Genomic DNA, 14,928 nt, shown 5'->3' with positions numbered 1-14,928 from the left:
TAAATATCCACCACTCTATTAATGAATCAAACCAACATAGTCTTTCTATATAATGTAGTATTAATTGGCAATAAAAAAGAATTATATAGTGATATATGCTATAGCATCAATGTACCTTATGTATAAATGAAAGGAAACAGATGCAAATGACTACATATTCCATAATTTCATTCAGGTGAAATATTCCCAAAGGGCCAAATCTACAGAGACAAAAAGAGATAAGTAGAACTGGAGATGTACTGCTGTGGTAGAGCACTTAACTACCATGTAAAAGGCCCTGGGTTTGTTCTCTAGCACCGTAAGAAAAAAAAGAAAAAAGAAAAAAAAAAGGTAGGTAAGTGGTCACTGGGGCTGGAATGGGTGTAGGTGGTGGGATGGAGAATGGTAATGGAGAATGATGATCATTAATGTATATGAAGTTTCTTTTTGAGATTTGAAATGTTCTAAAATTTAGATTGTGGTAATGACTATAAAATTGAATATATAGGCTAGGGTTGTAGCTCAGTGATAAAGTGATTGCCTAGCATGTGTGAGGCTCTGGGTTTAATTCTCAGTACCACATAAATAAATAAAATAAAGGTCCATCAACAACTAAAAATAAAAAATATATATATATATGCCACTGAATAGTAAACTTTAAATGGATACATTTTATGATATGTGAAATATATCTCAATAAAACTGTTAAAAATATACTTACCAATAAAAGTCTGATTCCTGTATTCAGGCTTCTATTCCACCATAAATCTGAACTAGAGATTAGCAAGTGCACTGCTGACACAATGGCTGTCTCCAATAAAGCATTTTCTGTATTCTGCCATACCTGTAGTATACAAATTATCTACTTTTATTGGGTACAATCTGATAATTTAAGCAAACTGTTAAACTAAAATCATGAGTTTAGCCAAAGGAAAATACTTAGTGCATATTAGGATTACCATTCTAAAAGCTCTTGTGAATCCAATGGAGACAGAGAAAGAGTGGAGCTCTTGTAAGGAACTATCCAGTGAAAGAAATGCTATCATAGCAAAAGGTGACACTTAAACAAAACAAAGAAAAAGAGAAGTTTATAATTAAGGCAAATTTTGTTTTGGCAAATATGAATTTTTATAAGTACATTCAAGCAATTAATTAAAAACCCTAACAAATGAAAAACAAAACATAAAGAACACATACAGTGTAATACACAAATATGGGTATTCCATCATATTTTTGAACAATTCCTATAGATAGTTTGTAACCCAAGGTTAGTAGATAAATTCTCTTACCTAGAGTTAGCAATATCCGTCTGACAACACCAATCTTCAGGAGCTTTGTTTGTTTCTCTAAGAATACAGTCACAGTCTGCACATCCTTTGGATAAAAAGGATTTCGGAAAATTCCAAAGATATAGATGCTTTGAATTTCTTTAAGTATCCACACTATTATAAGTAACATCATCAAGATATAGCCAACAATATCCTGGGAACTGCTTTTGGAAATTTGTGAGAAACCAGCAAATTGATGTAGCAAACTAGTTTCCAGGAGAGCCAAGACTAGTACAATGATGTACAAAACACATTCCTTCCACATAAACAGTTTTTCTGAACCACTGGGTAAAGCTTCAGATTTGTTTCCTACTTTGTTTTTCATCATACTGTGTTTGAAAACAAAACTCATGTCACTTAGGTTAAGACTCAGTAATAACCCAAATCCAGTCATGAAAAGAAGAACACCAATAGTGCTGGGAATATAATATGATATTATAGCCGTTCCAGCAGAAATGATGAACATTACTAATAACCTGCAGAGGGAAAAATGAGAACAGATTTACTTGAAAAGAAAAATGTTCTTAATGAAGTTACATTTAACATCAATATAAAAAAAAAAAAGTTACCGTAGGTGAGTTGACATGCATGAACCTCCAAGGCCAAACTCTAAAATCTGCTCCATTGCCCATAAGAAAAGTGCATCAGGTGGGGGCAGAGTCCCAAGTGCCCACAGAAAGGGTAAAAATATAAACAAGATATGTAAAATCTGATTCATTTGTTCTAGAACTGGCATATTTACCACAAATCTACAAGAAAAAGAAAACATTTAAATCATACAAAATAAGATATAGCAGAGGATCTTTCTAGAAACACAATACCGCATACCCTTGTGCACATAAAGAACACTTAGAGAAAGGTCCCAGTCCCAAATTAACAAATGACCCATACATCCTGTAACACACTGCTCCTTCTCTCTCTTTTTTTTTAGATTGGTTCCCACATTTTTTTTATTGGTTGCTCACAACATTACAAAGCTCTTGACATATTTCATACATTAGATTGAAGTGGGTTATGAACTCCCAATTTTACCCCAAATGCAGATTGCAGACTGCTCCTTGTCTAAACCAGCAACTACCCCTACTCAATTGTGTATGTGCTGGGAATATAATATGATATTACAGCTATTCCAGCAGGTTAGAGAAATGGACTTGCTAACACTTGGTAGGAAGACAAAAATCTATTAACCTTTGGTTACAAACCATATGTAGGAAGACAAAAATCTATTAACCTTGGGTTACAAACCATATGTAGGAAGTGCTAAAAAATATAATGAAATCCACATATGGATTCAAATGAGCAAAGGAAGAAGAAATTAAAAGTCATCACTGAATAGTAATAAAATTGATGTAGGGATTTGTTAAAACTGAGGCCAGAAGAAACAACTGCCTCTCCTAAATCTAAATGTACTCTGGCTGAAATTTTATCAGTATTTCTTCAGAGTTTAATATCTTATAATATAAAATTGCAGGTAACTTTGGGAAAGTGAAAGCCTTACTAACATTCATATATTACTAGCTTGCAGTATAGTTAATATCAACAGTCAGCAACATGGTCACAACTTTATCTCTGTGAGTTAACCTGGGAACGTAACCAGCATTTATGATACTGTTCTATTTTCAAAAAATGGCTTTGAGAACATAAAATCATACAACATAAGCTTGTCACAAAGTATGGGCTGCGTCTACCTTAAGAGTAGAAACTGATACTTGGTATAGCACTTCCAGTGAAAATAAAATATTATTGTATTGTTTCAAATAATTTAATAAAAATTTAAAGCATAGAAAAATAAACAATATCAATATATTGCTAATTTTCTGGTATAAGGCTAACTAAACACTGTGTCTGGGTACTAACAAAGTCAGGGTATTTATGGAATACTAAAGACTTTAGAAACAGAAAATTATAGTTCAAAACTTATAATTTACTTGAATATCTCAGCTGCTAGTTAAGGAGAGAGAAAATATATAGAAAAGGTAACTATTTAAGTATATGTTAACAGCCAAGAAACAAATGTAGAGCAACTATGGACATAATAACAGTATAACATATTTGCTCACAGAAATACCAGGACCTACACCATCTGATATACTGTTTCACAATGTATGTCCTTCAAATTATTATAAGCAGAGAATGAACACTATGTTAGCAATGTGACAATACTTCCTGTAGTATAATTTTAAAATAAAATTCATTTCATTCTGAGAACAATCAACCAACAAAAAACAAACCACAGATAAGCCACAGGAAAGTCAAGAAAAAATGCAGATCTGTACAGCACATTTTTCCCAAGATAATAATATTCTTGCAAACACACTCAAGGATAGGATAACTTATATATAAATAATGTACACTCAGGAAATATTTTTACCAAAATTAAATTCTACCTTTAAATCTTTTATTCTTAAATAATGTGCAATGACACAGTCTTGTATACAAGAATATTATGAACAAGGATACATAATTGAAGTAACCAAATATTATTTTATATAAGACTCAGCTTCAAAATGGTAATCGTAGTTAATTCTTTTACAAGAAAAAAATGTTTGAATCTAATGCTTTTGATGATGTTAACTAACATTAATTTTCTGGAGTTAAAAAAAAAAACTCAGCCCTTAAGAAAAAATTGTTATTTTGAACTTAACAACTATGAAAATACTTTGAATTCTGAATATTCACTAGGATCCACATGCCATGCAAAACGTGTTCTGTAATAGTGGCTAGGAGGACGCAAACTGTGTGTCATTCTTTCAAATAATTCCTGAGAGTCTGAGTTAAAGTAGTATAAATTAAATGTTTGGTTTTTAAAAATATATCAATTTTTTTAGTTTTAGGAGGACATGATATCCTTATCTTATTTTTATGTGGTGCTGAGGATTGAATCCAGAGCCCCACGCATGCTAGATAAGCGCTCTACCACTGAGCCACAACTCCAGCCCTAAATGTTTGTATTTGATAAAACAAAAATGCACAGTAATTTAAAATTATTATCACACAACTGTATTAGGTAAAGAATGGGAAAAGAAAAAAATTACACTACAGAAGTGCAACTCTTCAGCTTTCTTTCACATCTTCTAAAACAGAACTAAGAATTAGATTTCTGACAACTGTCCAGATTTTAAGAGTGCATGCATTTCATGCCCCAGTTTTATCATCATACTGTATACTGTATAAAGATCATCAATTTTTATTATTTTGTTATCACAAGTTATATTTTTCTAAAAATGAAATGAGAGTTAATTTCCTTGCATAAGCCACTTCCTTCTTTAAAAATAGTAATGGAGATTCCCCTTGGTTTTTCTTTAAGTCATAGTAAAAAAAAACAATAAAAACAAAAAACAAAAACCAAAACAAAACCCCCTTTCAATTATCTAACTTTAAACATTAAAACAGTATATAAAAACCTTTTATGCACTTTGATTTAGAAATTAGCACAGAAAGTCAAGGTAACCAAATTAAAAATTCAGCCTGTAATTTCTTACAGAAAATTAGATATACTATAATAGTGTGTAATTAATGATTTCAGAAATAGCTTAGTGAGATAGTAACTCAATAATCTGTACTCTGAAGATCATCATCATAATCTTATAAACTTAAAAATTCTGTACCCTTGCTCAGAAGGTCCTATGCATATACATACTCAATATTTTTGCTAAACTGGGTATAGTGGCAAATGTCTGTACTCCCAGTGATTCTGGAGGCTAAGGCAGGAGGATCACAAGTTTGAGGTGACCTTCAACAACTCAACAAGATCCTCTTAAAATAAAAAATAAAAAGGATGAGGATATAGCTTAGTGGTAAAGTACCCCTGGGTTAAATCCTTAGTACCAAAAACAAAAAACAAAAACACATAAACAAAAATACACACACATATACACACAAAACAATACTATTAACTCTTCAGAATTAAGCATTTAATTGTAATTATCTCACAGTGAGTAAATGATATTAAGAAGTCAATTTAGATAAATTTCCTATGGGTTAACTTTTCTCTTATATATTTGGTTAGATGAAGAATTACTATTGTCCTGTGATCCATAAACACAGCACAATTAGAAGAGATTCAGAATTATGGAGTAGCAAATGGACTCTACAGAAGGTCAGTTTTAGTATAAAAAAGAAATATTTTTAAGTCTTGTCTTCGCTTAGGTTGCATTAACAAGTACCATAGAGGGGGTGGTTTAAACATCACGAAAATAAATTTTCTTAGTTTTGGAGGCTGGAAGTCTAAGATCAGAGTGTTAGCAGGGTCAGATTCTGGTGAGGGTGCTTTTCCTGGTGCCTGAGAGATCAAATTCTCTTGAGTCTTTCCTTATAAAGGGAATTAATACCATGAGACTAGGATTCCACCTTCATGATCTAATTAATTCCCAAAGGCCCCATGTCCAATTAACATCACATCGAAGGTGATAGCTTCACCATAAGAATTTTGAGAAGACAATTTGGTCCAAATCTTTCTATCCCCGTCCCTTGTACTCACTCCCAAATTCATAACCTTCTCACATGCAAAATACATTCATACTGTTCCAGTGGCCCCTAAAGTCTTAACTTATCCCAGCATTAACTCTAAAGTCTCATCTAAACATCATCTAAATCACCTGTAAATCTACACAAGTACTGTACTTCCAAAATTCAGTGGTAAGACAGAAATAGGAAAAACATTCCTTACATTCCAAAAGGGAGAAATAAGAAAAAAGGAAAGTGTGATAGATTCCAAGAAAGTCCAAAACCTAACAAAGGAAATTCCATTAGACCTTAAGGCTTAAGAATGATTTTCTTTAGTTCCATACTCTGTCCTCTAGGCCCTTGGAAGTGTCACTCCCATAGCTCTACACAAGGGTCCTTCTCCTCTGACTCTGAAGGGTGATCCTGCCCTCCAAGGTTTTAGGCAGAGGTCGTCTGGCCTGTTGAACTGAGGTATGGCCTTAATGATCTCTGAATCACTTTGGGTATAATTTTTCCCTTTTCTTAAAGAATAATGCACATTTTTTTTTTTCTTTTGGTACTGGGGATCAAACTCAGGGTGCTTTACCACTGAGCTATATCTCCAGCCCTTTATATTTTTTGATTTTTAGACAGGTTCTCACTACATTGCTGAGGACTTCATCAAACTGCTGAAGCTGGCCTTAAAACTTGTGATTTTTCTGCTTCTGCTTCTGGGAATTACAGGCATGTATCACTGCTCCCAGACTGCAGTTGAATAGTTCTATCACTGTCTTGTAAGATCCAAGAAGTTTAACAGGCTTCCTTCATTTCATTCTTTCTTGATTTCCTTTAGTTCAAACTGGCAGTGTTTCTACTCAAATAATCCCATAAACTCTCTTCTTAAAAAAAATTTTTTTTGTTTGTAGTTTTACATGGACAGAATGTCTTTATTTTATTTATGGTGCTAAGGTTCAAACCCAGTGCCTTACATATAGTAGGCAAGTGCCCTGCCACTAAGCTATAGCCCCAGCCCCCATAAAAATCTTAAAAAAAATACATTTATTTATGCACGTATTTATGTATTTGTGCAGTGCTGAGGATTGAAACCAGTGCCTTATATGTGCCAGGTGGGCGCTCTACCACTGAGCTACAACTCAAGCTCAAAAACTCTTTATTAAGTAATAATCTAACCACAGATTATGCTTTCTCATGTTTTCCAATATATGAACAGGTTAAGAATTTCCCAAATTTTCAGGTTCTGTTTCCTTGTTTTGCCTAACAATTCCCTCTTCAATTCTTCTGTCTTCTTTTGCATTTTACTATAAGCAGTCAGAGGCAATCAAGCTGCTCCTTCAATACTTTGCTTGGAAATCTCCTTACCTAAATAGCCCATTTCATCACTTGCAAATGCTACAACACTGTGCAATCAAGTTCTACGACACTTAAAAACAAGGATTACCGTTTTTTTTTTCCAGTTTAAATAACATATTACTTATGTCCATATGAAATCTTATCAGAGTTACTTCTAACATGTCTATTTCTAGCATGCATGCCAAACTCTTACAGCCTCTACCCATTACCCAATGACAAAGCCACTTCTACATTTTTCAGGTATTTATTATAATAGTATGCCACTTCTTAGTACCCAAATCTTAGGGTGGGCTGCCACAATGAAATGCCAGACTTGAGTAGTTTAAACATAAGAAACTTATTTTCTCATAGTTCTGGATGCTGGAAGTCCATGATTAGAGTTTTATGTAGCATTCTGGTGAGAGCTTTCTTCCTGGCTTATAGTCAGCCCCCTTCTTGCTGTTCTCACACAAAGAGATAAAACTCTTCTATGTCTTTTAAAAGAGTACTAATCCCATCCATCAGCCCAGGGCCTCACTTTCATGACCTAATTATCTCCTAAAGGCTGTATCACCAAATAATATCATACTGGGGTTTAGGATTCAATTTGTGAATTCTAAGTGAATATAAACATTAAGTCCATACTATGTCTGTACACTAACCTGGGAAAGAGAAATCTGTAATCTACAGAAACAGAAAGAAGTCAGGTTTAGCAAAGAAAAGCAAGCAAAAGTTATTATCAAACCATTTTGTAAATAATTATATTTTAAATGTTTTTATTTTTCTTCTATAACAAATTAATTTATAAATCAATATTCCTCCTATAAAACAAAATTAGAATTTTCTAGTCATCTTGAATTCACTCAACCTGTATGTAATATTTACACATATAACTTTTAAATTATTCTTTCCTCATTCTCCACAAGAAAGTTCCATTGTTTTCATAGGTTTTGGCCCAGTTATCTTATAGATTCTCAATGGTCTTTCTTTAAAGTGAAATACAGGATTGAAAAATAGTTTACTTTTTTTGAAAAAGGAATTTTCCCCTTTCAATATGATTTAATTATTACTTTTTAGCATAAATGTTTTACATTGATTACTTCCAAGTTTAATCATAAAAACAACCCATCACCCAATGATTTGGGCATGATTTTTAATCCAGATTCATTTTTTTTAAATACTAGCAAAAGCTCTCTTATCAGGTATACATAAAAACAAAGCAAGTTATAAAATATTTGGTAGGTTTTTTACCTGTGTGCAAGATCCACAGAAACAAAGAAAAAAATATAAATGGGTCTCATAAGAGGAGTGATTTCATAAGTATCCTGAGGTTGGAAAGTTGCAGTCTCTGTAGCTGTGTTCACAATTAATGAGTACTCTCCTATACAGAGTGTTATCCATCCAAAGACAAATAGAGGAGCAGTGCCTCCTATACTGCCATACAGCAAGGTTATTCTATTTGGAAGCAGATACCATGTTCCAAGAGCACATACTATCCCAGCAAGAACAGAATGAAAAACTATATTGGCTATGTATTTCTTTCCAGGAATTAGAAATTTGACAGTCTCAGCACCAGCACAGCTTGTAAATTCATGCTCATCTTCCTCTGCTAAGATATCTGTGGTTAGCATTCTTTGTACTGTTGCTGATTTGTTTTGGGCATATAAACTTGTGAACTGGATGATAAATGCAGTGAAAAGCATTAGTCCACCTGAAAGTGATGCTGTATAATAGTCTTTCAGGATGCCCAGCTGGTACAAAAGTGTTCCTATTCCACCCAAAACCCATGGCATCAGAAAAAGGATAATTTGATTAACATATACATAAGGAGGGGCACAAAAGCCTAATTTGAGTCGAGGGCCTCCTAGAACAGTCTGTGGAAAGCGCTTCAGAAAGAAGTCCTGTTTGTAATCATTTAGCAGAGGCACATCTGGACTCATCCTTCTCACGCAGGATTATTCTGAAAATCACATCCTTTTCTGTAACCAGAAGTCTCTATAAAAAAGAAAAAAAATCACTATTTGAAAGTGCCATACTCAAAACCTACAGTGGGAATCACCCCATATTTCTATTTCACATTCTTCATTCCTTTAAGAGCAGGATTTATACCTTCAGTTCTCAGGCTCCTTATTATTACCTGATCCTTGGCACAAAGTTGTTGGATTTTTAAAAAACAAAATAAATATGATAAGTTATTTTTTAACTTTTCAAAACAATATTCTATATTAATTTATGAAGAACTTAATATGTAGAATTAGATCTGAACTCATATTTTTAAGATGCTGAGGTCAAAGAAAAGTTAAAAAAGTCTGCCAGCAGTTTGGTCACTTCACTGTGAGTTTTTGTTGTTTTTAATTTTTTCTTTTATTACAAGGGTAGTTCAATTTTTTTTCTCTCAGTGGTCACATGGTAAATATTTTAAGCTTTGAGGACCATTAGATCTCTGTTACAATGACTCTATTTTGTTGCACTAGCAAAAAAAGTAACTGTATACAACACTATATATAAATGGATAAGACTGATTGTTGCAATAAAGCTTTACCATATTTATCCAAATAAGGTATGGGCCAGACTTAGCCTGAAGGTCACAGTTTTCCAGCCCTTACTGAGTAAAATACAGATTCTCCACAATTCCCTTGAATTGAAATGGAAATAGAAGTTGAAAATAGAAAACCTGTTAATCATATCACCTAACAATTATGGTAAAGTTAGCGCTATCCAACAATATAAAAAGTTAAATCCTGTTGAATTAGTATTTCAATAAAACTCCATATGGTCATTGGCAGTTCAATATGTAGTAGGAAGAACAATTAACTGGAAATTAAAAGGCTTTAAGTATCAGAGTGGATGCTTATTTTTATTAACTGTGCTTCCTTTTTTAGTTGTTCTGTTGTCAGTTTCCAGAATCTATCAGAACTGGAAAGCATGGAATAACAATAGGACCCATACATTCTTTAGTGTAGGTTATTTTCATTAAGGGTCAGAACAATCTAATTTTAAGTAACACAGGTTCTCTTCAATTTAACTTACTCAGTTGCTTATTCTATTTTATTTATTTATTTAGTTAGTTAGTTGTAGGTGGACACCCAATATCTTTATTTCATTTTTATGTGGTGCTGAGGATCGAACCCAGTGCCTCACATGTGCTAGGCGAGCGCTCTACCACTGAGCCACAACCCTAGCCCTCAGCTGCTTATTCTAAAAACAAAACAACAACAACAACAACAACAACAAAACAGCTGTCTGACACAAGATCAACTAGAAAAGTATTACCTCAGTTAATCATATGTAGAGCTAGAAAGAAAAAATTAGTCATCTTAAACTAGCTTTCTTTCAGTCAGTTTAAAATAGTCTTTCCACTAGTTCTACCAAACTAATATTGGGACTGAAAAGAGCTTTAGGATGCCATTAAAGGCTTTGGGTCAGCTTTAAGAATTAATACCTTAAAACCACATCTTTATTATACTATTAGAAAGTTTTTTAAAACTGTAAGCATCTATCTTACATCTTCCAGTCACTGTTTTTTGGTTCTGCCCAGAACAAATGACACCTTTCACTCATAGGACAGCCCTGCAAGGATTCACAAAATAACAGAACCACAGGACCACACATAACCTTCACTGTCCCAGGTTCAAGCACAGAAAATGAAAAGACTGCCTCCCTTTCCACTGTATAAGCTTATCTCTTGCAGTGATGCCAGGCTCCTTATACTTTATTCTGATAACACTGTCTTGTTCCAGTCATAGGGTAAGTGAGGTCACACTTATGTGGATGGGGGTCAATATTTTGATATCATTTTCCTATGGAAGATTTATGAGACAGGAAGATGAATTTGGATAGACTGATGAATCCTAGATGAACTGATGCACTTATATGACTTCTACCTCCAGTGTGTTCAAGTGAAAAATGGCTCAAGACATGGAAAACAAAAACTGTAAAAAAGAAGCTTAAGAGATAAAAATGGCATCAACAATTGTCTGATTTTAGCAAAGTTAACTTAAAAAAATCTATCATTATTCTATGAAGAGAATGAAGGCATCCATGCTTCTAAAATTTATTTTACAAAAATTGAAAGGAAATTTACTGAAGTTTTACTGTTCTAAGCATCACTGTATTTACTAAAATTTTGAAAACAGAAAACTTCATGTGTGAAGAAATGAACTGACCCACACCTCAGTACTAAAAAGCATCTGAAATAACTTAATTCTCAGTTGCTCTGAATAAAAATCACTTGTTACCAGGGCAGTTCTAAAAAGTATGCAGATGTAGGTTTTTTGTTTTTTTAATAGTCAAGTACTACCTGTTGAGGATATTATGAAGAATACAGAGATAGAAAGATAGCTACCATTATAATTCTGAAAATAATCTATGTGATCTTAACTGAATGCCATGTCATGAAAATTTTTTTTCTTTTTTTAAAAAAATTTCTACCACTGAGCTGCATCCCAGCCCTTTTAATTTAATTTAATTTAATTTTTGAGACAGGATCTCACTAAGTTGACTCACTAGGCTGGCCTCAACTTGTGATCCTCCTGCCTCAGCCTCCCAAGTAGCTGGGATTATAGGTATGTGCTTTTTTGAAGAGTCTTTTAAAAACATTTGATGCTCAAATATGAAAAATATATTTCATGCTCTGGTTTGCAAATTGTGTGGTAAGTACTCTCCTTCACCCATTAATGAAAGGAAAATATACCATAACACCTGAAAAGAAAGTCTTAAGAAGGAATAAGTTTATTAGGTCTTTTGGGATGTAGATTATGAGGTTTGTTAAAATTCACAACTTGAAGGGTCACAACTTTGGAGGGTCTTTGAATTTAAGAGTTTTCCATAGGAATTGGTCTATGACTATAAAGGAAGGATGACTACATAGTTCAATAATTGATTGCAGGTATTAAAAATGCCTCACAAGTGGAACAAAGTTTTAGTTGGTTCTATGCTTTCCCTTTCCTGTTGTACACCAAGATATGAATTCACAGAATTCCATTACTCATGGAAACCTAAAATAGGAAATAGCTGAAAACCACATCAAAACATTATAAATGTACAATAGGGCCAGGCAACACTACTATTCCTATCCCAAACAACCTTCCTGCACTTCATACAACTTGCCCACTATAAATTCAATTGAGTTGACAAGCCATTCTCTCAAAATCAAGTGATTCTCTCAAAGTCCTGTGAGTGAAATTGGCCACCCACATGAATTACTAGAGATAAATTTTACAGAAAGACTATTGAGAAACAGTGATTGCAAGTGACTTAACCAAGATACAATATCAGTTGGTGGCAGAGTGAGTTTTAAATCATACCAAGCTATTGCTAAATGAAAGAGAATTTTATTTTGAGGCTACAATGGGTTCTTCAAGGAAAGGTGGGTCTGAGAGTAATCTATAAAAATGTCAAAAGAAAAGCATTTGATAGCTAAGCTAGCATGAGGGCTTTGGGACCAAGCACTTTGATAAGACAAGTAGAAGAATATTTAAAAGAAAAGGTTCTCATCACCAAGAAGGTGAAAACAATCTACAGAAATTTTTTGCAAATCATACACGGTGAGAGATTTGTATCTACAAAGAACTCTCATAAAGTGAAAAAACAACCCCCCCCCCCTTTAATGGACAAAGGGCCACTGGGGTCATGGTTCAGTGGTGGTAGAATGCCTGTATGGCATGCATGAGGCCCTGAGTTTGATCTCCAGCACAAAAAACAAAAACAAACAAACAAACAAAACCCCCAAAAAACCAGGATCTAAGTAGATATCTCTCCAAAGATGATACAGAAATACCAATAAATCCAGGAAATGAAACTCAATAATATTAATCATTAGGGAAATACAAGTCAAAAATATCATGATTATATCATTTCAAATCCCCTTGACTGGCTAACGTAAAAAAAAAAAAAAAGACAATAACAAGTATTGGTTATGGACAAAGTAAAACCCTCAAACACATCTGTTGGGAATGTAAAATGGTACAGCCCTTTAGAAAAAGCCTGGCAATTCCTACAAAGACTAAACATAGAATCACCATATGACTGAGTTGTTCCACTTCCAGGTATTACACTCAAGAAAACATTAAAACATATGTCTACACAAAAATTTACATGGGAACAGTCATAATAGAAAATTTTTAATAGCCCCAAAATGGAAACAAAACTGTCCATCAAAAGGTGAATGGATAAAAAAATGAGGTACTGCTACACAATGAAATATTATTAGATTATAAACAGGAATGAAGTATTCATACATGCTACAACATGGGTGAACTTTGAAAGCATCATGCTAAGTGAAAGAAGACAGTCACAAAAGACCACATACTGTAAAATTCCATTTATGTGAAATGTTCAGAATAAGCAAATCTGGAGACAGAAAAATAGATTCGTGGTTGCCTTGGGCTCATGGGGGTAAGGATAATGGAGGTAGGTGATTTATTGATAAAAGATGTGAGGCTTCTTTCCGGGTTGAGGAAAATGTTCTAAAATTGACTGTAGTAATGGTTGCACAATTCTGTAAGTATATTAAAGAATGTACAATTTAAGTGGGTGAATTGTATGGGATGTGAATTATATTTCAAGTCCTTACAAAGGAAAAAGAAATAGTTCCCTACTTTGTATTTTTTACAGCAGTTATAACTAACAGGCAGCTATTACGAAACTCAGAACTAGACAATAAATGTCCCAAACAGTTAAATAATGTCGTTAAAAGGTTCAGTAATCGTACTTGAAGCTTTTATGACAAAGGACAAAAACCTGTTTGTTGTGTAATAACATCTGGAAGACAAAGTGGCCGTGCACAGGCTTGGAAACTAAGGCAGCGAAGTCGCCAGGTGGGTCAGGGATCAAACGTACCTCGAATCACTCGAGGGAAGAGGCGGCGCGAAGGCAGCCTGGAGTCTGCATTTCTGCTGGTAAACCCGGGTGAGCACTCCCACCTGGAAGCTGGCTGCGGCCGGAAGGCGGAGGCAGAGAAGCTGCAGCGGTCCCACAACAAGATCCCAGAGAGGCCTCCGCAGCCGCTCCCGGTTTCCATGGCTAACATCAACTCCGGCGGACGCCACCCGAGCGGAGCAGTTCGCGTGCGCGCACTCGCGCGCTTACGGGCGGGGCCGGCTCGCCTCAGCCTGAGCTCGCTTCCCAGGCGGGCTGAGCGAGGTACCGAAGGGAAGAGACGCGATTCCTTCGGTCCGGGTCTGGGCCCTAGTATGCCAGGTTCGGACTCGTGGGAGGCGTTGGTACTCTGGTCCCTCTCTGGACCCGGACGTCTGCGTTAGGGATTTGAGGGCTGGAGGTCAACCTCTGAACTTTAACCCGGGCCGCGCCCCCACGCAAGAGCGTCGAGGTCCTGGTGACGTGACGTTCTTCCGCAGGGCGGGCTCCAGGGTTGGATGGACGCCATTTTGGGAGCGCCTGGTTATCTGAGGTCGAGAGGGTTGTCTGCCCCCTGACTCAGAAATGTAGTAGGGCCCCAATCTTTCAAGGTCGGACGACCTCAATTAATGGCACCTGTGTTTGGTCTTCACCACCCAACACTTACATGGTAATAAGGACTTTTCAGTGCTTCTTCGTGAACCATGTGCAGTTTGGAAGATTTGGAGCTGCATCACCGGCATACTTCGTTTTATTTTGCTTCGCAGATATTGTAGGTTTTTTGGTTTTGTTTTCGTGGTTTTTTTTTAAAAACAAATTGAAGGATGTGGCAACGCTACGTAGATCAATACTGTTGGCGCCATTGGTGACTACTTTGTTACATTTCGATAATTCTCACGATGTTTCAAGCTTTTTCATTTTTTTAATATGTTATGATGACTTTTTGATACTCATTGTAATTGTTTTGGGGGGTATTATGAAACATACC

General features: G+C 35.0%; 1 protein-coding gene across 2 annotated transcripts in view; it reads right to left on the bottom strand.

Moving 5' to 3' along the window:
- PCNX4 (pecanex 4) overlaps positions 1–14,928 on the bottom strand; it is a 33,172-nt gene extending 18,244 nt beyond the window's left edge. The window contains exons 1-6 of one of the 2 annotated variants that reach the window (XM_081291278.1): positions 13,923–14,928; positions 8,334–9,077; positions 1,877–2,056; positions 1,269–1,783; positions 939–1,039; positions 701–823 (exon numbers count right to left, since the gene is read on the bottom strand). In XM_081291278.1, the coding sequence (XP_081147404.1) occupies positions 701–823; positions 939–1,039; positions 1,269–1,783; positions 1,877–2,056; positions 8,334–9,022 (1,608 nt within the window). In that variant the 5' untranslated portion in view covers positions 9,023–9,077; positions 13,923–14,928. Of the gene's footprint in view, positions 1–700; positions 824–938; positions 1,040–1,268; positions 1,784–1,876; positions 2,057–2,297; positions 2,496–2,538; positions 9,078–13,922 lie in introns of those variants that run through there. The other variant, XR_014021609.1, reaches the window with a different exon arrangement.

This window comes from Spermophilus citellus (genome assembly GCF_964194105.1).
Source record: "Spermophilus citellus genome assembly, chromosome: 4".
NCBI lineage: Eukaryota > Metazoa > Chordata > Mammalia > Rodentia > Sciuridae > Spermophilus > Spermophilus citellus.
This window is presented reverse-complemented; position numbering and strand designations above follow the sequence as displayed.